The sequence below is a fragment of the Aptenodytes patagonicus genome, chromosome 8 (assembly GCF_965638725.1).
Source record: "Aptenodytes patagonicus chromosome 8, bAptPat1.pri.cur, whole genome shotgun sequence".
NCBI lineage: Eukaryota > Metazoa > Chordata > Aves > Sphenisciformes > Spheniscidae > Aptenodytes > Aptenodytes patagonicus.
Window position 1 is genome coordinate 12,293,569 of NC_134956.1, and position 25,362 is coordinate 12,318,930.

General features: G+C 41.4%; 1 protein-coding gene across 2 annotated transcripts in view; it reads left to right on the forward strand.

The window, feature by feature from the left end:
• The window catches only part of CHCHD6 (coiled-coil-helix-coiled-coil-helix domain containing 6), a 122,239-nt gene that overhangs the window by 64,884 nt on the left and 31,993 nt on the right, over positions 1-25,362 (forward strand). For both annotated transcript variants that reach the window (XM_076346392.1, XM_076346394.1), the window contains 2 exons: positions 2,036-2,106; positions 18,024-18,159. In XM_076346392.1, coding sequence (XP_076202507.1) covers positions 2,036-2,106; positions 18,024-18,159 — 207 coding nt within the window. The remainder of the gene's footprint in view (positions 1-2,035; positions 2,107-18,023; positions 18,160-25,362) is intronic.

A 25,362-nucleotide genomic window follows, 5' to 3' on the forward strand; every position in this document is an offset into this window, starting at 1 on the left:
ACTAGGCAAGGTTGTGCCACAAGCACTTTAATCAACAGCGCAACCAATAAATTAATCTATTGGCTATTTTTTCTTTCTTTAGGTGGGTTAAATGCCAACCTCATGCTGGGTCTCACGTACAACATATTTGTTCCTGTTTTCCTCTCCTGCTGTTGTTTCACTGCAGAGTGCTGCAGGCTAATAGTATCTGACGGGGCTACTTCCTATTGCCTGAAAAATGTTTAATTTCACTACCTTGCTTTCTCTCTTTCCCACTTTCTCTCATTTTGATCTCTCAAATCCAGTCCCTCTGAGAAATCAGACAGTATGAAATATGAAAATTGCTTGGATAGTAATTGGAGAAATGGTGAGACTTATGAAACCCATGGAGATAATGCTTACATCTACTTATTCACATTATTTAATTTTTAATGGCAAATTTAATTAATGAAGCACAGGTCTTGTGGTTTCATGTGTGAATAAGTAACAGCAGGGAGCTGAAAGTCATGAGATCTGTTTACAGGACAGAGAAAAAGGCTCCATTAAAAGCTGAACTTTTTATTATAGGAAGGAGTAAAATGGGTTTAATAGCATAGAAGTTTGACCATTATGTAACAAGTAAGTAAATGAAAAATTTAATGACAATTTGCTGGCAAAATGCATTTTGAAGTGGTTACTCATCCATGATTTCTCAGTTTAAGTCTGTCTCCTAGGTCAAAGTTTGGAAAAGCAAAGTCTGTTCTGTGGGTTTTTCGGTATGTGACATAAATTCAGGCACCAGAGATAAAATGCTTAAATATAGCACCTTGAAGCCTAGGCTCTGAAAACCTGTATTAACCTTCCAATTAGCTAAGCTTCACACAACTTCAGTGATAGAGGCAGCTGTTATCCCTCGCTTGCAGATGGAGAATGGTGACTCGTCCAAGATTGCACAAGTGGCAGAACCGCTAATAGAACTTGGGTTATATCTGTCCTTTCCTTTTTCTAACCACTGAACAATATGTGTCGTCTCATCATGTGCAGGACCACAGCTGCATTTATGGGAAAATAAATGAAGAAGAGCAAGAATAGTATTCTATATAAAATGACCGAATTTGGGGAGAGACGAGATAGCAGCTAGAACCGGCCCTAAATGAATAGCTGTCCTCGCTTTCAGTACCATTTTGTCACTTTTTTGATTGATTAGTGCATATTTTCTGCATGTGCCTTTTCAGACTAAGGGCCTTGCAGATGAGTTTTGAGTGAGGCAATTGCAGCTATTTCAGTATAAAGTCCAGAGGCTTTGCCTAAAGCAGCTCTATCAGCAGTTTAGTAACACAAGACCTTGCAGCGAAGTTGCTGGGGGTGCACAGCCATTCCCTTCTGCTGTTTGTGCCTGGGAGGCTTGTAAGTGCAGCCGAGAGGAGGAATTCATCCTCCATGTTCAGCGGCTGAGCAGTTGTGAACTAAAACTCTTTCCATGCAAGCTCAGGAGAATTTAATGCAAACCTCTTAAGCCCTGCAGCAAGACACTCCAGACTCTGTTTGGCCGTGCCTTAACTGATACCTGATACACCTTCCTATGTTGTTAAAAGGGAAACAGGCTGCATAATTTTCTTTTAAAGAATAAGTAACATAAGTAGAAGCACTGAAATGTAAAATGGATTTTCCAGTGCTAGCAGCCAATTTTGATACTTGCATGTCAGTAACTTACAAGATCCTTCACAGCAATTAATGAAAAAAGAGAACAAAACACAACCTAACTCAAAATAACTGGGTGCTGGAAACACCTTGTTTTTGTGGTTACATGGAATAATCAAAGCTGACAGTTGGTTGTTAGTGACCTTTTCCCCTCTTTCCCTTCACAAAGGTGAAGCGCGGAATGGAGGACATGTTGTGGCCTTGATGCATTTTGCTGAAAAGAAAATCAACTTTTAAGCATTTTTTTGTGTTCTTTGAACTGAATATGCTGTTTGTTGTTGGAAATCTTTATTAATTATAGATGATAACTTTGTGACGGGATAAGATCTGAGATGACTTTAATTTTTAGAGCTGAGCATTATATTCTTTGTTTCAGAATGCAGAGATCTACAAGCTGACATCCGAGCAGTACCAGGAGGCAGCCACCAAGGCAGAGGAGTGGATAAAGTGAGGAGTCATTTTTGTTCTTTTCAGCAGTTCCAGTTGCATTTCATAATGCTCTGTGTGTAGCCTCTCGATATTCCCGTAAACGGAGTGTGAAGTTACCTCCTGTCAGGTATTTAGGGGGCTGAGGAGTTATAAGCTAGCATCCTCTCCTTCTGTGCCAAGCTTGACAGAATTTAGTATAAAGTTGTTAGATCTTGCACGGGAGAATGAGCGAGAAGACATGGACTTAGAAAATTCACATTAAATGGGAATATTTACTAGGGTTTTCAAAATGGCAATGGAACATGTTTAATCTGTTCAAACTTTGACCCAATGTGTTTAACCTACACATTGCAGCATTGGGCTAGTGCATGGGAGTAGGAAAAATGGCACCACTTCTAAAATTTTCATTGTCCAGGGAAGAAAAAGGTAAACAGCCTAAATCTTACCCCTGTAAATTTCAGTCAAAATAGAGTTGTAATTATCATGAATGTTTTCTTAGAATGGGTGCAATGATTTTTCTGACCTTTTTTATTGGCCTTAGCACAATTAGCGGACCTTTAACGTTGTCTTTTTACCATGAGCATATTTAGTGTCTAAATTCCATTTGTATTTGCCAGTAGTGTTATATAGCTTATTGTTCCACATGCACTAACAGCTGTCCAAGAAAAAATATTTTCTATAATTCTTTAATATTAATGAGTCCAAAGCAATTACACTATCAAGAGCAGCACTCGGATCTCAGTTGGGTAAACAGTTGGCCAACATGCAGTAAACTGGAGTAGCAACATATGTAGTCCAGTTGGGTCCAGTCCAGACTGTATGATACTTAATTGCATAAATAGATAATATAGTAGTGATGAATATGTTAGTGGGGTGTGCAGTATATTGTGCTGTCTTTATTTAAATTTATGTTTGGCTGCCAAAGCATCACATAACCTGTTGTAATTTCATATTTCTGTTTGGACAGTCAAGTTGCTAAAGAAGCCAAAACAAGGCAGCTAACACATTGCGTGCATTTTCATGCAGTTTTCCATAGTAGAATTCTAAATTCTGGTTTTAAATAAGTTTTAAAAATTCATAGGACATAAAGTTCTGACAGTCTGATCAGTTCAGTCTTTTCTTGGATTTGCTTCCGCAGATGTGCGATCAGTTGTTTGGAACACATGTAGCAATGATTTATCCTTGTGACTTTGTAAAGGAAGAGATTGGGACCTTGGATTATGTTCTTTACTTGCTATTTGTCCTGGTTTTGGCAGACTGTTACTAACCTATTTTTTATAGTACTCTTAAGTTTGGTTCCTGAGGTTTCAGTTTCATTTGGTCTCTTCTGTTTCTTGTGGAGATGAAGACTGGTAATGTAGGAAACTCAGGAATGCAACCATTTCTCGTAACGGCTAGTGGCTGAGACCAACGCAAATGCTAATGACTTCTTTCTTTCAAGATTCAGAAAATGTGTTTATGGTCTCTTAGGGGTTCCTTTCCCTTTTCTTTGAGCCTTCATCATCTGCCAGTCCCTGGCTTCTGGCCTTATTGTACAAAGCCCTTCTATTTGAAGGCCGTATGAACTTGAGCCGTCATAACGGGACAGACTCCTTAGGCTCTCTTCCTCGCAGCCGAAAGAGACACCTGCCCTAATGTGAATTTTGTGTGAAAAGATAACATGGCTGGGGGATGCCTTGAGAAGGGACGAGCTGTGTGGCACTAGTGAAACTGAGGGAGAAGGTGAACATCATACTTTCTATTTCTTTACAGTAGAAATTGCCAGCAATAGTCAGGATTGCACTGAGCTGTGTGCTGGAGTGCATGATCTGGGATAATGCCCTTTGATAATTGTACATGTGGGAAGAATCATTGCTTTGCCCCATCAGCCTGCAGTGTATGCACCCCTTACAGCAGTATGCAGTGATCCTTTTTGGGATCATCGCCTTGGTGCACAACGCGCCGTACAAACACGCTCAAAGAGTGCACATGCCTCACATGTGGGTCATGATAAGGCTGGGACAGGGACAGGGAAACTTCCTTCATACATTGGCATTCATGCTTAATTGGTAGGACTTGAAGTCTGCATGTTGTGAGGTCCTCTTGTTAGGTGTTGTACATTCAAATCTTTCTACGGCATGTTTATGGTAATAAATTACAAGATGCTGTGACTTCAGTGGAAAGAATAGTTTGCTCATCCTGTTTTGCGCTTTCTTATTAGACACACAAGCACAGTAAGTGCTAAGATAGGTAAGACTGATTTGTGCAGATCTTGTAGCTTGGTTGGCAGGAATAAACTGACACTCCAGCAAAATTATATGAACTGGAATATAGCCGAAGTATGAATGAAGCGCAGGTCTGCCTGCTTCCAGTGCTGGACTACGACAGCTCCTGTAACGAAAGGAAACCAGGAGTGGCACTTTCTCCATCTGCAGAGGAGAGTGCATCTTTTTCCCATAGTGTCTCTTCCCTAGCTTATATCATCCCTTTTTCACTGAACTCTTTGACCTACCCCTGGCACTTGTGCCTTGTGAGACCTATCTACCCTGTATTTGTTGTCTTCTGCCACTGTGTATTAGCATAGCTGATGGAAGAAGAGGGGAATAGAGCTGAGGCTGTTTCCACAGTGAGTACCCTGTTTTTCGGAGTCCATGTTGAAGCAAAGATAAGAAATATCTGAAACAAAAAACCAGTGTTTTCTTGGCACTTACTGACTTTTGTAATTCCGTTATCAACACCTACAGCTCTGCACAAGTGGTCAAGTGTTCCACAGACTATTTCCTCTCCTTAGTGATTATCAAGCATTGCAGGACTTAGGAATATTGTACAAGCTTTCCACCAGTGACCCTTCACAGCGTGCCTGCGAGGTAGGCAGGTGACCTTCCTATCTCCCTTTGTATAGAAACAGAAGTGAAGTACTTAGTGCTGAGCTTCATATTAAATCACCGACACAGTCATTAACTCTTGGTTTCTACTTCAAGGTAGGATGCTAGGCTTGATGCCTGCATGGCCTGACTTCTTCAGTTGACTTTGCTCCTCACCTCTTCACCTGAACCCAGCCTGCTCCTGTCTCTGCAATCCTCCTACCACAGCGTCTCCTTCTGCTTTGTTCTGGGCTCTGTCCAACCTGTTTCTTTCTCCCAGGAAGAAGATCCTAGCAACAAGAAACCACTGAGCACAGCTTTCAGCACCTTAAGCAACTTGCCCTTGTTGCTTACATGCTGTGGTGAATTGGACAGTTGCCACGGACATATTGTCTCAATGATGTTGTTATAATTGGTGCATTATTATTTTTCTCTTCTGTTAACCAACAGAATTAAAGTCTGGGGACCTAGAACTTTTTTCCCCCCTTCCTTCCCTGTTTAGCAAACTGTGCACATCAGTAACCACCCACAAAGGAAGCAGCGTGTAAATAAAAAGCCAGTGCTCCCCGCCCTTCACTTCATTCCACATCCTTTTCTCAGTGTTCATAGAGCCATGACTCAGACTGGGTTTAGAGAAGACAACTTGCTAATCCCCTCCCCGCTACAGAGACTAAAATGGCATTTCATTCCAAGCTCTATTAATGCGCTCGCTCCGGGGATAAAGCAGCACTCCCAAAAGGCAGTGGCCAAATTTTTTTTCTGTTGCGTTGTCTTTGTCTTCTTTTGAGTGTTACATTTAGATTAGCTTCTGAGGATTAAATGTTATTACAGTCCCTGAATCTGTTAAGGGGAAGGAAAAAAACATCAGTAAAGAGGTTATGGCTTAGTGCAGGCACTCTAGATTTATCCTCAAAATGCTGTTTTTTTTAAAAATTTTATTTATTTTCTTTTGTGAAGGTTGTCTTATCACATTTTTATTTTATTTTTGTAGTTGTTAAATTTGGATGCAAGAATTGGCATGGGTGGGGGTGTGACTCTCTCTAAAAGGTAAAGCTACAGGAGTGGAGTGAGGGGATTAGGAAGCTGTTAAAAGATAAAATTGTTCTGAAGCAGTTTCCCTCTGAGATCTCCTTATAGTTTGCAGAACTGTTTCTGAAGCTGCTTACCGATGGCTGTGTTGCTTTGCATGTTGTGCTGAGAGGACTGCATATGCTTTGCACTGTTATCAAGGAGTGCATAAAGAACATCGGTATCTTATCCTGATAGGGATCAGCCTTGAATCCGAGGCAGCTTTCCAATGGAGAAACTGCCAAAGAGATTTACTCCATATGGGACTTAGTATCTAAGAGTTCCATTTAACGGTCCTAAGATCTTTAAACTTAATGGACATGAGTATTTAAGGTGATTATGTTAGAGAAACTGGCACGTAGTAAGTATCCTCCTGGGCTGAACGTGGAGTAGAGAACCACACTGACTCAGTGGGGGTAGGGGGAGAAAGTTCATAGATAGACTGTCCGCTGTGAACAGGGAATTTATGGCTTGCTTTCAGTACTCATGGAAATGAAGGTTTTATTGAATTGCACAAAATTTTATGAGTCTGATGGCCCCTCAATTAAAATGGCAACACTAACTGGAACCTGGAGGAACTACCTTTTCTTTTTTTCTTCTTTTTTTTCTTGTTTGTGTAGATCTGGAAAGTTTATAAGATACTTATGTGGTGATACTTGAGTTTATTAATCTTGAAATGTACTACGAGGCCTCAGGTATTTCAACAGAGGGCTGTGCCCAGGAGTCAAGCTCTGAAATAGTTATTATGTGGACAGTCGTGAAGCCCAAGGAGAGGGAGGGTAAAGACATCATAGTTTTCAAAGTTGCTCTGGGATTTCTCCTATCATTAGATTAGATAAATGATTAATTCAGTGTTGAAATTAAGAGCCTCTGCAATAGGGATTTAAGAGTTTTCAGGAATAAAAGACTGATTACTGCTGGGAGCTCATCCCCAGCCTTATATCAACATAGTGCTTTTGTGCCCTGCAATGATGATACCTTCACAAAAAATGGTTTGGCTCCATCCCCATGCTGTTCTTCCCTCAGCACTTGGTTTGTGTTAGTTTTTCCTACTTCTGTCTGTGCTGAGTCTGTTTCGTGTAATCTTTAAATAAAGAGATGAGTTATTAGTCAAAGCTTTGCTGTTTCTCACGTTTATAAAGTTGCTTTTAGTAGGAAATTGCAATATTGCTGTAAGAGACTATAAGGCATGAGTTTCCCCAAAGTTATTTCAAAAGAAGGTAAAAGAGTAGATGAGTCAATTTTGACTTTGTGTCATTTTACATGGTGTGAATTTTACTGAAAGAAAAACCTTCTGATCATTTTCAGTTCTGCTTCACAAAGATTTTCACTCGTTTACATTAACATATAAACATTTTCTTTACGTATTCTGGAAGGCCCGTTGTTAAGCAACTGTTTGTACCAGTGCATTGATTTCCAAGCAAGGTATGTTCCCCTACTACTTTAGGAATATGGTTTGTGGTAATAGAAGTCGAATATGTGTAAGCGGATTTGTGTAAATGTTCCAGTTGGGCCAGATTATTCTTTTTTGTACCAAATTTTAAATCTTGAAAGTTTATTAGGTTGTATACTTTATGCAAGCTGTCAAATCTTCTTTCTGAAGTTCAGTTCTTGGGGTGTACTAAGATACTGGTTCTAAATAAGACTTTCCTTTTGCCCAGTTAGTAAAATAATGTTCTAATCTAGTGTTCACAGTATTGTCTGCATGATGATATCATGCACAATGAAGGATGACTAATAAATCAGTCCAATGAACTGAGATTGCAGTTCTGTTAGTGCTGAAAAACTGGTGTAAAATATTAATATATCTTTTCAAAATTGCAAGAGCATTTCTTCAAAGGTACATTGGTAGAACTTTGGGATTTATAAAATAAGACCTGAATAGCAAAGGAAGAGGTGCCAAAGAGACTATGTAGTCAATTAGGGATGTTTCTATTGCTATCGATTTTTACATGGAAAGCACTTGTATTCTGTAGTAATGTTGCCATTATAAAACCCTTAGATCAGGGTTTGTTGGCAGGCTAAATCCAGATTGTTTTCAAAAGCATGGATATTTGTGCAGCTGTTAAAACAAACCTCAGACATACTTTGTGCATCAGAGTACATGAAATATTTCCGTTCAAAGCTCTTTATCACGCAGAATGCAGTGAAAATAGCAGTAGATCTCTGCCCTCAGATTGGGAATTACATATTCCTCTGGGTACCACGGTGGAAACAAGGTTTCTCTAGGTTTCAGAGTATTTTATTGTGTATCTATATGTGATGACAGGTCCACACCAAAGTCCAGAACTTCTTGTGCCTTTGGTCCCCCCCTCCCCTTGGCTTGAGTTGCGAAAGTATCATGACTATTAATTAATGACCCAGCTCAGCTTATTCCTGCTGTGTTTTTCTGCCTCTGTCTTCCAGCGTGTGTGTTGTATAGTGAGATGGTGGTAGTGGCACGGGGTTGATTTGTAGTGGATTGAGGTTAAAGTTGTCTGGGGAAGCTTTCCAAAAAGAGTGGTGAATTAAAGATGTCAGAAGCAATAATGCCTGAGAAACCACTTGTTACCAGTGAATTAATGACTTGTTTGCTAATTAGCAGCCTAAGGCAAAGTTGAGGTAACACTCCTAACAATCTGGTCATTAATTCAGTAGCAACTGATTTCAAGGGCAATGCTGCTATTTTGAACAGTAATTGTATTCCTGATTCTGGATTATACGCGCTGTGCAAAATGTCTTTACTTACTGTTGAGTCAGAGTCTCCTCCTGGAGTGATGGAGGGATGATAGGAGAGACCAAAGGCAAGTACCAGTGAGGGAAATTTGAGGAGAGAAATAGCTTGTTCTGTAGGTCAGAGCTTCTGTATCTCCACCTTCTGAGGAAATAAGGACTGTGGCAGGACGGCTGTGGACACCTTCCATCGTGGTGATCCATCTGCACAGAGGAAATTGGTGGTGTTTGATGTTGTTGGCTGATGAGAGATTGAGGTCCTTTCCTCCCTTATAAAGGGAGAGAAAAAACATCTCTGCCATCAGACCAGGCTTCGATGACTTAATTTATTTTATTATTTATTTATTTGGTGTGATTTTGATAGTTCATGAAGTTACTCTGATAAAATAGGTTTCTAGAATATGGGGTCCCATCAGCTTTTGGAGTCTCAAGATCAGGTGGTACTCAGCCTCCTGTGAGAGGACCTTGCTGGGGTTGGTTCTTCCTTCCTATCCTTTTCTTTTCCTTGTTAGTCCTGGAAGTGTCTGTTACCTGCCTGTCTGGGATATACACATACCGCACCAACCACGATCGTAACATTTGGCCCAAAAAAGTGGCGTTTGGAAGACAGGAGCACTTGCTTGTTCAGGGATGAATATTGTTTCTTTGGAGAGAACTTCTCAGCGTTGTGCTGACTGTGAGTGCCACTAACAGCACGATGGAGCAGCCTCAAGTAGGCATGGGTCTCATTAACTCACCTGAGACATTTCACGTGCTCTTCTCCAAACTTAAAACCATGTTATCTAAATTATTTTCTATAAGGATTTTTTCAATTCTCTGAGGACTTCTTGAAATTATAAAATTTATTTAAAAACAAACAAAAAAAATCCCAACTTCCTCCCAGAAACAGACTTCAAGGCTTTGTGTGTGTTCTTTGAAAGCACCATTATTGATGTTCTCTGGGGGATGAGTAGCTGCTTACTGGGGATCTTCCTGAGTCAGTACTCAGCAAATTGCACAACATGGTAAAAGGGGGCACTGTAGTTTTGAAGATTAGAGCATGTGGGCAGAAGCAAGGAGATTTTTTTAATAAGGTGAATGTTTAGCTTCAGATCCAACCTGAACTTTAATGCTGGCAGCTTCATTCTCCTCTCAAAATTTGTTTCTGCATCTTTAGCAGGATATGCCACTCTGTCAGTGCAGAATATACTAATGGACTTACATTTTTGTCCATCACTGATATCCCTTTGTGTAATCTGGTGTAAACTGTAGGGACCTAGTACAGTGCTTAGTGGCATTTTAGGAAAGTAACTGCTGTTCAAATGAGTGGTCAGGGTTTTCTTTTAAAAAGAGCATTTCATTAGCAGTCTGACATCATTACGGGATCATCTCACATAGGAAAAATTTACTGAACCTGTCTGTCCCTCATGTCTTGCGGTTATATGAAATCAGCATATCACATCTTCAGTTACTTTCTTTAGAATACTTTTTGGGGAGGGGTTTAATAGACCAACAAAGAATATGGGCCCAGCATTCTCCCAGCAGACAGTTCCCCAGCTAACCCTGAGACCTTATAGCACTACCACAAACCATATATTCTTAGGGACAGTGCTGCATGCATTCTCTAAGCTGCATGCATTCCCTTCCTGACCTGAGATCTTAACCAGTTTTTAGATGTTGTTTTTTATCTGAAGAAGAAAATCCCTATTCGGGTCACTTGTTGGGCTGTGTGTTGTTTTCAGATTCAGTTATTGCTTGCTATATTGCTTTTCTGCCTTGTGGGAGCTGAGCCAGCTTCCTTTCTCATTCAGAGAACTCCTTCCAGCAACAAGATTCTGACTCATTCCTGCTTGGCTTCCAGAGACCGTTTTGCTGCTAACTTTAGACTCTTCATCTTTGCTAGTCAACTTTTAGTAGCTTGGCATCTTTGGAAAAAACGGTGCATGGCTTTGTGGGCAGGAGATCCAGTTCTGTTAACTTCTGTATCTCTTGGCAAGTGAAGGAAGAGGCAGTAGTTTTCCTTTCATCTTCCAAACTGGCAGTTTCTCATAACTCAGTATTCTACTGTCATAATCAGTAAAGAATTTACATCCAAATGTACATTGGAATTATCCACTTGTGGGGAAAAGTCTCTCATTATTCCAAACCACTTGCCATCTGCCATGCAGAATGCTAATAGGGATGATTAGTTACTGCGTTTGTAGGTTCAGTAGGATAGGGATCATTTAATTTTATATGGTTTTGTACAGTTTTTTGCATATTGCTACCCTCCTCCTCCCCCAAAGACCCACAGCCCGCCACCAAAACCCCAGTGCCTGCAGCTTATGGGATGCTAAGGAAGTCAGTTAAATTTGGTTGAAACTGCACTTGGCAAAGCACAATGAAGTATAAATCGAAGTCTCTTAGGATGACCCATTGGTCAAATGGGAAATGACTGCTTGTGTGTGAGGATAAACTGTATAGGAGGATAGGAGAGTTTGTGATACGTCGGAGTAAGTAAGAGAGCTGGAACCGGCATTGGATGGATCACACAATCTCTTTGCATCAATTTCATCACTGAAATGGAGAGATTGTTGTTGGATTTCTAAAATCAGAGGTTGTTACAGAGAACTGCTAAATTTTAGTTATTTTCCACTTCAATCTGTATGGTTTAGAGTTTGGGCTTTTGGATTGTTTTTGTTTGACAAAGAAAATGTGGTTGGGTCAGGCTGTTTCCACTGAATGCAGTACAGTGACACAACAAGTTGCTGACACCTGAGATTTGGACATTTGTGTTAACTTTTGTTCTCAGTGATAGAATCTAATGACTTACACAGGAGAAGATTTCAGAACAGCTTCTGCGTATCTGTGATCAGAAGGAAAGGAGGTATCTGTCCTGGAAAGGGCAAGGGTGCACTGAGTGCACGAATTGAAGTGGGGAATTGTGTGGCAGCTTCAAACAAGCTGTCAAAACAGGAATGGAGATTGGGAAGTATTTGAGTGACAAATTTTGTGGGATCACAGAGTCATCCAGAAACTCACAGTACTTTATAAATATGCATTCATTAGGCACTTCCATGGACAAGGTAGGGAAAAGGAGAGTCGGGTGACCTATTAGTGAAATGCAGCTGTCAAGGGGGAGAAAGAGAGAGGGGAAATACTGCAGCTGTGCAGTAGTGTGCTGCAGACAGACAATGTGACAAGGCATATGGGAAGGATTTAGAAAGACAGGAATACAACTGCTTCAGCTGAGATTTGGAGGTAGTGCCCCTATTCTCATGAAAATTGTCACGAGGTTTCACCTTTTCTTTTAGTACATCCCCTCTTACTCTACACAATACGTTACTTCTACAAGCCTTGTATTCCATCCAGATCAGTGGCAAAACCTGATGAGCAGTGTTTTGAATACATGAGGCTGATCAGAAATATTTCCTTCCTGATCACATTAGTTTATCCTCATGAGGGCTGCAGTTTGTTTACGCTGTGCTAGGTTATGTAGCTTAAATATTACTGAATTTTTAGTCGACATTTGGATAATCTATTAAGCTTCTTCCATCTCTTATTTCTCTTGCCAAACAGCTGCAACATGACTCTTCCCTCTTTCATTCAAGCCACGTTATCAAGCTGACATGCAGGATCGGGGAATCCCATAGGTTGTAGTGAGGCCATAGTGTTTGCTTTGTGATAGTGCAGCATCCTGCAGCCTATGCTGAAAGTTAGCTTTCCTGGCTGTTTGTTCTGTGCTGATGAGTTTGTTATATGTGAATGAAATGCTTCAATTGTGTTTAATTTTCTGCTGTAAATGTCAAGGATGCAATAATGAGAGAGGATGAAACCTTTCTATGTGCTGTGTATTGCATCTGTCTGGAGTTATTTTTCTGACATGTTAAAGGGAAGCCATCAGAGCCAACTGCTACCCAAGGGAGAATGCAGTTTTACAGGTCAGTTAACCACTTATCGGGTTTTATGTATGTACAGTACAGCATGGCAGCACATCACATTTATGTGACCAAAGCATCACTGAGCTTAGTCTGAAATGCATGTAACGTACCCTGGATATATAAACATGCTAACCAACTATATGACACATCTCTGATTCCTTCCTGACATGCAGAAACTGCTGCTGTGTGCCCTGGCTTTTGCTTGCAGTGCTGCCCATGCACCTCATTGCTGACCTCTGAGGCTATCTGCACTGTAGTGACAGTGGTGGCTAATGTGGTTTGCTCAAGTTAGCTCAGACACTGGTCTTAGCCAAATAATGCAGCAGAAAGCAGCTAATCCATTTGTTGTTGGATTTTGCAGCCCACAGGAAATTCCAGATTGCTGCCCCATTTAGGTTGCTGCTTGCAGCTGTGTACTGGAGCTAACTACTCTAAAGTTGGCTTATGTGAGGGACGCTGTGTCTTTGTTTTTCACTTTCTGAGCAGAGGTATCGAAACGTCTAGGTTTAGATACCATCAGTCTCTATCTTGAGTTTTTTCTCAGCTTGAATGGTTTCCCGGAGTAAAAGGTAAAAAGAGGATCTTGCTCTTAACTCCATCTGGAATTGCTGCTCTACCCAGTCAAGCCAAGTGACAGTGTGGTACTCACTGTGGAGTTACTGCTTTTGCACTAGTCTAAAGAGCTGCCAAGTCCTAAAGCATTAAAGTCGTGTCTCCGCTTGGCTAGTCTGATTTTTCAGCTGGGTGGAAGGACTAGCAAATACATACACATCTTCCAGCTTTCCCTTGCTTTCCAATACTGAGTCCATAATTCTTCTTCCAAAAAGGGAACCTGTCAGCAGCAGCTAGCTAGTAGCCATTGTGCTGTGTTTGAAACCTTCTGTCTATGGGGTCTGTGTCCTGATGATACTGCCTTAATCGCTTCTTGCAGTAAGTTTGTGTGTGTGTCTTTGGAAGCTGTGTTGCTTCTTGATTAATTGATAGACATTTAGACCAGCACTCCTGCTACTATTGCAGAGCTTATGATGGAAATTCTCGAAGAACCTTGCTTTAACCTTCCAGATGCTTAGCACTTCTTCATGGGGTTTATATCCATGTAGAAATGAATTTGCCAAGACAAATGAATGCAGTTATTGATTGGAGCAGCCGTTACCTGCTGCTATTGAACAGTTAGGAGAGGGTTAAGAAGAAAACCTCTTCTGAGCCACTAGATTGGCCCTGACTAAGATGAATGTCTAATTCACTCCCAGCGTCCTTACTGCTGCCAGTAATAAAAAGCTTGCTTCACATATTCACCCCACTGCAGACGTTTCTCTTAAATTAAATATCAAGAGGACATATACTAGCACGATTCCACGCCAAGCCAATATTATCAGATTGATGTCAGCAGTGATAATAGAAGAAGGATAAGTTGATGAGATTTCATTTATTAAATAAAGTAAAGGGAATACGCAGTGATAGAGAGGATTTGGTAACTCGCGGTGTGTCAAAATGCAGCAAGATCATGCTCGTTCTGTCTTACCTCAAGGGATAGCAGAGAGAAGGATGCCCTTTGTTTCATTTTAAGAAAACCTCTCCCTTCTTTTCCAGACAAAGACCTGATTTAGATCCCTCCATGGGAGGGGGAGAGGAAGATCTGAAATAATGGATTTCATGTGTATGTAGCCTTCCTTCCCATTGAACAGTGATGAGGCAAAGGTTTCTTTCCCCAGTATGATGGGGGAGGCACTGCTAATGAGTTTTGTTTCTAGATTCGTCCTTTTCTTTTTCCCATCTGTCATCTTTTCTCCTTTCCTCTTCCTTTAAACAGATGAGAGCATGTGTTATTGGTTTAATCTTTCATATTCTGTATGTCCTGCATTTGCTTCCAAGGTATTGTCAGAGCTCATCTCCCATACTTCCCTGTCCGCAGGTATTGTCCTAGCCCCTCCCAGCCCAGCCTTTCTCTCTTACCTTTTTGCTGGCTGCTGTAAATGAGCATCTTACATCTGTTTTGCTAATAGCGGTAGCAATTGCAACGCATTTTATTTTAGACAGAGGCTAATTGTCTACCTTATTTGGTGGTGGCATATTATGTTTAAAACTGTGGCCCATTTTAGAAGAAAGGTCAAAGTATGCTAGTCTTCTGCTCTTTATGTATTCAAACCTCATCCCTGCTCCACCATGTTCCTTTCCCCTCGTTTAAGAAATAATAATAAAAACCCTCAAACAATGAGATTTTTACCAAAAGCAGTGTAGTAGAGTGTCCAGAAGATGAATTTTTCTAAAGGTTAGTTAGTGCCAACAGCCTTGAGCTGGGCTGAGGTTGAAGGGAGATAGTTGACGAAGGTCCGCCTCCTTTGGAAGTCAATGTGCCATTGCTCTCAACAGAGATGTTTGTAGTTAGGTGCTGCTGGCCTCCATCAGGTTTTTCGTGTTTAATTCCTTTTTCTTTCAGATATGTACGAGTAAAGCCAGACAACTGTAAGGTGCAACTGGTGTATGGGGCTGTAGTTCCCATTTGTGTGGAAATGTTGCAACCTGAAGTTGAGAGACTTAATGTGAGCAGAGGAGCGGCATCCCTTTGAGTCAGATAGGACAGGAGTAGTGACTGCTGTGCTGGGAGGAAAGCTCCTCAAGCAATTGTTCACCGAAGCAGTTCAGATACCCCTTTTCAGTCCAGACGGATACCAGAACTAGTCTGCTGGACGTGGGTGACTTGTGTACTCCCGGACACTGCAGGATATGCTTCCTTATGGTGAGCTCACATTTCTTGTCCCTTCATTTCATAGATCACGCTGCATGGTGGGGCACAGTGACAGTTATCTCCCAAGCAGCGCTAGCTTCCCGCTCCGAAGTGAAATGTCATTCTCAGTGGGATTTAACTGGTTCTGTTGAATTTCCAGTTCACTTGTGAATGCACTAACATATCGGTTTGTGTAATTTGTATTGATAAATACCTTAACCAACTTTGCATTATGTTGATTAGTTTCTCTAAATCTGTTTTGAGAAGCTGGTGCAATTGATGCATAACCACAGTTTGAGATTTTATTTTGAAGAAATAAAGGAGAAAATTCTTGTTATGACTCTGGGTACCTAGTACCCAATAAATCCTTTCTGTGTTATGGGAAGTGGCATGTATGAACGCTGATTTAGGTACTCGCTGGGCAATGCATGCAGTTCTGTGCTGATTGATCCCTTGCCTCTGGTAGGCTTTAGGCAGAAACAGTCACTCTGTGGCTGCTCGCTCACCACTGCGTGGCTTTTGGATAGCCCTCTGCGCTGTGGGCTGAGCACCAAGGTGTCTCCTAAAGAAGAGGGCCACAGACTTTGTACTACTGTCTAAGCCCACAGATGGGTCCTAGCTTTATAATTACTCTAGGCAATAAAGACTGATGCCGTAGGAGGGACAGTGAAGGAACAGACAAAAAAAAAGAAGGCACAATTCCTATAGCTGTCCATACCAACAATGGCAACCTCAAGCATTCTCCTAAACATTTCTCTGAGATGTTTGTACCATGTTGTTCAGTTCAGATGAATACAAACTGTTCGTGGCATGCTGTACCTTTTTGCTCTTCCAGCTGTCTGCATGAAAATTACAAAATGCCCTTCAGTTTAACATGGCTGAGTTTAAAAACCCTAATTTTAAAAGTCTTAACTTTTTCAATGAATTGAGGGATTTGGTGGTATTTCCTGACTTGGTATTGTTTGGTATCGTTTCCACAGTCTCGCTGATTTGATTAGAGTGATATTAAAGTTAGTGACAAAGCAAAATGCCAACATTATGAGTTTCTGAAGCTCTTCCTGGGTTCTTTTCTATCCCAAAATTTGAAGATTTTTTAGAACATGGATTTTTAGAGGCTTTAAAGGTGATTTGCTATAGAACATAGAAATTAGAAATGCACACTAACCTCTAGGGACTGTGCATGGAATAAGTTTCTTCTAAAAGCTGTAAGATTAGTGAAGAGGTGGAAAAAGGAGTCTCTGTTACATCTTTGGTTTCTGATCCAAACCTCAGTGTTTTAGAGTGTGTCTGTCATACTGTTACTGATAAATTCTTAGTCTGTCCATGTACGTTGGCAGTAGGACTGAGGACTGAAGAAGTATCATTTGGACTATGTCTCAACCGAACTATTTTGAGGGAGCAACCAGGTTGCTGATATGGAAAGGACAGATTTTTTTTTTTTTTTTTTTGGCCCTTCCACTTGCTTTCCTGAGCACCTTACAAAAACAAGCATGATTAGGAAACTCCTATCTGAACTCTCCAAAAGCTTTTAGAAGGTCTTAGTTTAAGATTTCATGTTTCTTAGAAATCTGTTCCACCTGAGAGAACGAGACATGTCCAGGATCAGGTCACGTTTTCTTCCTGCCTGGTTATTGAAGCCCTGTTGCTGAATGAGTGCCCGTTGTTGTTATGTGGAAATGAATGCATCATAACATGGCATTAATGCCTGCCTGTAGCATCAAGTCCTTTGGAAGGAAGAGATGCGTTTGATACTTGGGCACAGATCTGTCTAAGCGTATTGGGGCAGAAAATGCAAGGAAATAAATGGATTTACGGTTTAGGAGGCAGCATCTGAGGATTGCTACACCTAAGCATATGTTCTCTTGTTCTCTGGTAAAACATACCATGGCAATTGTGCTGCACATTCCTGCAATTTGTGTCTGCCTGTCTGTGCAGCTGATGACACTGTCGTTACTGTGTTTGTGCCATTGTTGCTGGTATTGTTTTACAATGACCTCCCCCTTTATTGGTACTGTTGCTGATGATGTGCCATATGTACAGATGCACATTAGAGTATAAGAACATCATCCCTAATTGTTCTTGGGTAGCTGTCAATGCCACTTACGGGGTATGAGTACTAATTGCTTCAGAAATACAAAGAAAAAGATATCTGGTTTTGCTATTATTCCTTTTTTTCTGGTTACTAGGAGAATTGCAGTGCTTCCAACCATGTTGGATTTTTTGAAGTGTTTAAATAGATGAGAATTCAATAGATCGAGGCGGCTTATTCAACAAGTCCATTCAGTTCCTTGTCAGACTGTTACAGATCTAGCGCAGGCCCAGACAGGATTCCTGAGTTCTGCCAAAGATTTCCAATGTGAGTTGCGGAAATCATTGAACCTCTTGGAATTGATTTTTTTTTTCCCTGACTGCAGAGGAGAGATGATGTTTTATCTAAGGGTAAAACAGCCTTCCACACCAACCTAGAAAGAAAGTGTTCCTTCTTTCTGCTAAGTAATCTGGATTTTTCAGCTGAAAGACACTGTTGGTCATTTGACCCACTTTGGTGAATGCTGCTCCCACCAGTTTCTCTATTTTTTAGGGCTAGGTGGCTCCAACACAAGATTAGTATGTGTGTCACTGGTAAAATGGTAGTAAGTGGGTGAAAACTCCTCTTCACGTATCTTTTTGTGTTTGTTTTCCCTGCAGGAGAAGGAACACTGATCCTGTCTGTGCAAGCCTGCAGTCTGAAATTCTGAAGTGCTACCAAGAAAACAAACGTGAAGTGCTCAGATGCTCAGAGCTGGCTAAGGAGTATCAGCGCTGTGTTAGTGCAGCTCAGAAGGTAACAAAATCTTCCCTGTTGTACTTGCTGGCTTTGCTGTTTTGTTTTGCATCATGTTTTCTTCTGGGAAGTGTTTCTGAGAGCTGTGGTATCTGTTAGTCAAATTGCAATGTTCATAGGAGACCGTTTTTCTTTGGGATCCATTTTCCCACATTCATTCCACATTTCCCAGTCACGCTGTGGTATGTCCCAGCTTCACTCCCGTCAGTGGGTCCTGTTATACTGAGCTGCCACCAGAACAGTAGCACCGATGCTCCTAGGTTTTGAAGTCAGTCACAATAATTTTTCCAAGTTTTGCCTTCTTGGATGCTGTATTTTGCAAACGGTAGGCAAATCCATTTTGCCAACGTAGGTAACATTTTGAACAGGCTCTAAACATTCTCCCATTATGGGACTTCACAGTTGGAGGCCTTGCTTCCTTTCGTTGCTGCATGAGGAAAGCTTCTTTACTGCGCAAAGCTGCTGTCTGTTAAGAAAATTACACACTCCTAAAAACTGGTCATCTTGTGTGGAGGGCCAGCAAGCCTTATGTGGCTCTTCCTTCTGAGATGCAGAGCCCTAGTAGATTCTGTTGATGCCTTAGGACAGTGGCTGCTCAGTACCTTGGAAGAACTTCTGGCTACTGAAACAGGTGAAGGAGAAAGGAAAAATGAAGTATTTGGACATTACAACTAGGATGTGGTCTTGGGAAAAGTGAGTGGTAAGACATTAGCTGCTGCTTGGGATGTCTGGAGTGGGAAGTGGAACATGCTGTTCCCCATGTGAGAATTCAGTGGGTCAGGTGTCCCTCAAAGGCAGGCTTTTCTTTTTTTGGGGGGATAGAAAATTCTCCAAAAGGTGCTGAGACTATAGTAAGGTGTATTTGGGGAAAAGGATGGAGTCTTCTGGGAATAGAAAACTGAGACTCCTCTCATGGGATTACTAATGCAAAGGGTGGGGGAGAGGTGGAGATTTCATAGAAGCAGTCTTTCTCTGTCACATTAGCATTGTGAGGGGAAGCTGTATGCCTGATTTAAGTATAACATGGAACAAGCTGCCAGTCGGCTCCCAGAAGAAGCCCGACAGAAGGAGATGGGAAAATTGTCAGGATATATTAGACCAAATGTTGTTGCTAGTCCTAGTGGAATTTTTTTCCTTCCTGTTTACAAAGAAGGTCTTTGTATGTCTGCAAATCAGCAAGGTTAAAGCTGCCAGAGAAAGGGCTTTTCTCTGATATCTTTAAAGTCCCCAGCTCCCAAAACGGTTTCTTTTTCTTTCTCAGCTTTAAAGTAAAGCGGTGCCTGTGCTGCCGCTGTGCAATCCGTGTCCTCTGTTGCTGTGTGCAGAGCATTGGCTCATCTATTGCCAGCCTCCGTTACCTGATGCTTCCTCCTTGCCTCCTGTAAATCAGGCTTGTAGCCTTTTCAGTGGAGTATATCTTTAGCAAATGCATTTACCAATACATCTTTATTGCATGCAGTGCGGGCGGAATGTGATTACCAAAGAAGACAGATTGCATTAAACTTCAGCATATTTGCAAGCTGCGGCTCCAACCCGCCTGAGAAAGGGGCTGGGACGCTGCCAGCCCTGAGCCCCAGCTCGACATTATTAAAGAGTAAATTGGAAGCTAAATGACCGGTAACAGCAGAGGGCAGTGAAAGATCCTATTAACTTGGATCTTTTTTGGATGTGTGTGGTGGTGGGGTTTTCTGGTAGGTTTTTTTTATAAACCAAAAACTGGGGGTCATCTTGGTTCCCAGAGTGTTCAGTGAACTTCAGAAATTTTATCCCCACTGTTATAGAAACTTCCTGAAAGGAGCAGTGCGTAGGACATTAATTTGCTGTGGATGATGACAATGTGGCAGAAAATCTCCTTGCTATGTTTTAAGAAGGGGCGAGAGAGACTAAGGAATATATAACTAAACCTTGCAGCTAGATATAGGGGCTAGAGGGTTCTGCAAGTACAAGTTCAAATAAAACTTGTGTAAGGCAATACATCTTCTGTAGTTTCCTTTGTCCCAGGGCAGCTCAAGCCCTGACAATTTGCCTCACTGCTCATACTGAGTCCTCTGACTCCTGAGATATATGTAGCGATCGCAAGCTGTTGTGTTTTTTCATGAAGCATTAAAACTCCCTCCTCCCTTCCCCTTTTAAGCTGTTATTTTTCTTTAAGTTTAAATTAGCATCTTCTACCAAATGGCTTTGTCTCACGCATTCCTCATTGAGGAAATTCAGGTTGGAGGAATGTGGGAAAGAGAGGCCAGAATCTCTTGATTTCTTGTGTGTTTTTTTCCTTTTTTTTTTAAACACAATTTGTTTTCCAGTACAGGAGGTTGTAATCAAAGCTGGATGTGTGACTTCAGCTCACTTGCACGCTGGTGATTTGTTCTTCTGCTTTTTACTAAAGATTTTATAAGGCTTGGTGAATATTCTTTAATGAAGCATCTGGTTCTCTGCAAGTTCCTTTTGATGGCTGGTAAAAATGTCTCCAGGGCATGGTATACATTAGACTCAGAGAAAGCAAGCTCTAGATTTCTAGACTGAAAATTACAGCTTGCAGTGGATGAGAATAATTCTTCGCATCTTCCCCCTTACTGGGTTGGTTTGAGACTGTTCCTTTGGGCACCCATTTCCCACCCATTTGCCTATTGTTGTGCACATTTCTGAGCTGGGAGCTATGATGCACCCTCTGTTACTTCTGCCCCCCGGACAAATATATCAGGTAATCATTTAATGAGTTTTGAAATTTCTTTTCTACTCATTTCCTGTACAGGCCCTCTTACTGGAACAGGTTACTTTATTGCAGTGCATGGTGGGGATATAACTGACATTACCTGTTTTGTATGGTTTCTGGCCATCAGGGCTTCTTTTGTAGTCAAGGGAGAGAAATAGGCACCTCTAGAGCATGGCACATCTGATCCTAAAACAGTCATCTGAAACAGGTCAGCTGAATTGCCATTCACAAGTGAGTATTTCTCTCTGCTGCTTGGGAGGCACATCCAGACCATCAACTCCAAAGTTAATGCCTATAGTGGGATGTTCATAGAGTTATGGGAGCAGGATCCTGCTCTGATTGTCCGCCTTTGTAGCTAGTATGCTTTCAACTTGCCCTGCCTAACCTGCTCATGAACTTTGCCGTTTATACCATCCTGAACGTTAAGTTTTGGTTGCGTCGCCATTGGCTCGCTGCAGCAGCGTCAGCCTGCTTAGGCTCTGGGTTGCTTGCTGCGTCCTGTGCTTTGCTTATGTGGAAGCTCTCTGACTTCAGAGTACGTTACTGTAATGTCTCCTGTTTAATTTAGGAGTGTTTTATCTTTTCTGGTGGTCTGTTTTCATGGCTCTGCAGAACTTCAGCTACAGCATAAAAATCGCTGGCTTTAAATCTAATAAAAGCTGGGATAATAGGACAGCTGTGGGAGGGGCAGTTCCCATTGTGTCTTTTAAAATTGCCTGTAGTTTATTGACCGCAAGTTTCACCAAGAGCTACTGCTGCCGTTAGATAATGAGAATTGAAAATTGCTGCTGCTGTTTCCCCAAGGTTTTATCTCGTGCCAATGAGAAGAGGGTGTGGAAGGAAAAGAAGAGCGGGCAGTGGAAATCTGTGTAATTTCTTACTTTGAGTCCGGATGGAAGGGAAAAACAAAATTTTTTTTTTTAAAGTCTGAGTCCTATTACTGAATTGCTTCCCTCCCCTTGCAAATATGCACTCACATGCAAGCTTTTAAGAATATTTTGTGACCCATTCTGCTTCCCTTACATCCTGTTCACACCAGTAGGCAAATCTGAATTTCCATTGAATTTTAGTTAGTTAATTTGTTACATAATTGGTGGTTATACCAGGGAATCTCTGACCAGCTGCCACTTGAAAAATGCAGCCTCTGGTGACCATATATTAATGTGATTTCAGATTTCAAACAGAACCTGCTTCTTGCGACTGTGTGCAGAACAATGTCTGTTAGTGAAGAGCATGTATCCCTTTCTTTCCAAGTGTTTTCTTACTGTCTCTAGGTGCCTGTCTTTCACAGAAGGACCAAGGAGAAATTTTTGCGCTCTAGCTCCTGGCCAAACCAAGCTATAAAGACCTGCATACTCAGACACATGTATTCCCTTGTCAATAGGAGCTGTATACATTGAGCTAGGAGCCATTCATAATTCTGCGCTCTTTCTCCCTATTCTGCGTCCAGCTTCTCATGAGTCTGCTATTCATAACAGACAAAGGTAAACCTACTTCTATCAAGGCTTTTTAGGGCTTGTCTACATAAGGAAATTACAATGCAATAAACTGGTGAGTGAGTTTATGGTACGGCAACTTCTCTGTATATGAACATTCTTGGTTGGTAATGGAAGTGCAGGGAAAATTCACGCACAGAGAGTGACTGTGAGTCACTCTGCTATGCAAACAAGCCCTTGCAAAACACTGATTGACCAGATTCCAGCAGAGGTAGACTTTTAACATAACCTTGAGTCGACTGAATTCTTCTTTGCCCTTGACTGTAATAAAAAGGAATGTGGTCAATTTACTGCTCCTACTTTTCGAAGTGATCCCTGTGAAAGCCCAGTTCCCGTTTGGCACACACAGCAAAGCATTGCAGCTCTGCTGGAAGTTTGTCTCTAATCTGTGGGCAGTGGCCTAGATTGCTGAGAAGATGCGCAGGTAGTCGTGCAGTGTCCCATCCTGATGGAGCAGTTTTGCTCAAGCATTTTGGATCCTGCTGACACGTGGCCTGCTGGGAGCTGTCATGTCCGCAACCTGAATCTCTCTCTGCTTAAGAGAAACAGCTTCAGGATGTGTTGCATACCACGGGCTGCACTGCAGGTATCTCTGATCATTCTGGGTCATTAGGCTCTTGTTAAAGAGATGTTTCCATTCTGGTGGATTGCAAAATGCTTTTTAGATTGTTTATGTACTTATTGGGGTAGAGAGTAGCAGTCAGTGTGTGTGACTGGAGGAAGAAAGTTTTGGCCAGGTATAGTGAAGTCCATATCTGTATTTGAGAAACGCTGGGATTTCTCCTCCCCTGGGATTCTGTAGAGGTAGATCTTCGCTGTTGAAGTCTCACGGAGGAGATATAAATGTATATCACATGGTATGCTACTTGAAATACAATGTATCTAATTTGGAAGGCTTTAGGGTTGTTTGAGCTTTCTGAAATTCAGCTTTGTCATTTCAGATAAATCTGTGTGTTTCATATCTGGAGGATGATACGCCCAGCCATCCTCAGCCAGGTGTATGCCTGCCCTGCCTTACGTCGGTCGGTTCTTGCTCAAAGCAAACATACCTATAAAGCATTTTTCTTGCTTTCTCTGTAAAGTCAATTCTCTTTTTTTTTAATCTTTCTCTCTTCCAACCTTTATTTGTGCAAATGCTGTGGTGATAACACTATCAGAGGAGTTTATGACTCAATAAATGGCCCCCACAAGGGAGTCGGTGGAGAGGCCGCAAGCTGCAGGCAGCTGCTGTTTGTTTAGTCGTAAACACAGAGGAGAGCAGCAGTGGATTAACTGTACCCAAGCATAACCTGACCTGTTATTTGCAAAGGTGAAAAGGATCCATATTTTGCTTCTAATTAGAAAGGGTGGAAACAGTTACTGTTTTGATTTTTAAGGCAGCAGTTCTTGGTTCTGGCGAGTCTTGGGTCCATACACATTACTTCATATCCTCAAGAGCTCATCAGTGGATAAACTAAAAATATAGAGCTGCCTGAAAGGACATAAACCGCTACCGCCATCTTAATATATGAGGCATGTCCCAGAGTAAAATGCTGGCCTACTTAAAATGGAAATGGCTGCTGCCTGTACCCGGTATTTACGAAACTGGAGGCATAAGTTCTTTATTTGCTCTGTGTCTCAGCGCTTCATGAAGCCCTGATGTTCCCCACAGCTTGGCATGTCGTCAGCACTTATTAACCCACGTGAACAAGTACCTCTCTCTGTCTGCTGTTTGCAGTCCACATAAAGCCCAAACGTGGCACCTCCTGGAGTTTGTCATTTTTGAAGAAAACAAGAGCATAAATAAGCTTAAAACTTTTCTGCTCGCTTGGCTGTGCTTCAGGGCTCCTCTTCCAGAGATACTTAGTCCATACCCTGCATCATCTTTTCCTCTCAAGTTCTTGTATCCATTGCCTGGTCTGGAAAGAGGACTTCTGACCCCATTTCTCTTCTCAAAAACAATCTGTTGTCTAACAGCCCATGTGCATTTATTTTTGGTTTTCTGTTTTTTGTTTGTTTTTTTGACATTGTAACAGTGAGGCAGAATTGCCTTTGGGTCTAATTTCTTGCTTGGTGGTTCTGATCTCAGATATACTTACAGGTAAAGTTAATGTAAATATGCTTGTTTCACAGATGGTTTTGAAGGCAACTTTGTTAAAAGAGGAAAAGAAGTCAGAATACCATTACAATTTCTGAAGTTGAACTATTTGGTATTTTGTTACTTCTAAAATGTGGTCTGTGCTACAGTTCTTGTTTTAAAACTTAGTTTGCCTGAACCTGTTTAAAAGCAGTCTAAAAATTTTTCTATAATAAAAATACTGTAAGAGCTAGCCAGTCAGGAACGAGAAGTCATAGCTGACTTGATGCTGTGATGTGGTCTTGGAGTAGGTGAATCTGAAAAGGCTCATCTGAAGTTGGGTATCAAAATTTCAAGCAAAGCAGGGCCAATCACTATCAGGAAAGGAATGTGTTTCTCTGATGTATTGTTCTCTCTCTATCCTTTTAAAAATAATTTCTCTTTTGGCTTAAATTAATGGGACCTACATGGATCCACTGTATCTAACAGGTTTCACTAATTCTGTGCTCTCTGTATGGTGTGTCAGGCAGCATTTTCCTGAGAACTGTAGCTTGTATTCAGTCGGGCTTATCTAGTATGGGAAATAGTTGCTTGGGGGTGAGAGAGTGTTGCGATACATCATGCTGTTTTAATGCCAGATTTTTTCACAAAAGATTTGTAACACTGTGTTGGCAAGTTGGAAGTGGAAATTCTTACTCAGATTAATTCCAAGAGACTGATGACCAAGCAGTCTTGGACAGAAAGAAGTTGATTTCCAATTTTTAAACTATGTGTTTTGCCGCAGAAGTTAGATTGAAACAGATCCACAAAAATTGCTGTCGATAGCAACTGCTGGTTAGAAGCACAAGGTCAGTGGTCAAATGCCTTCAGACTCCCAAGAAGTTCCAAAATAGCCCTGACTTCCATAACTTCTGTGCTAATGTTAGATCCATTCTCTG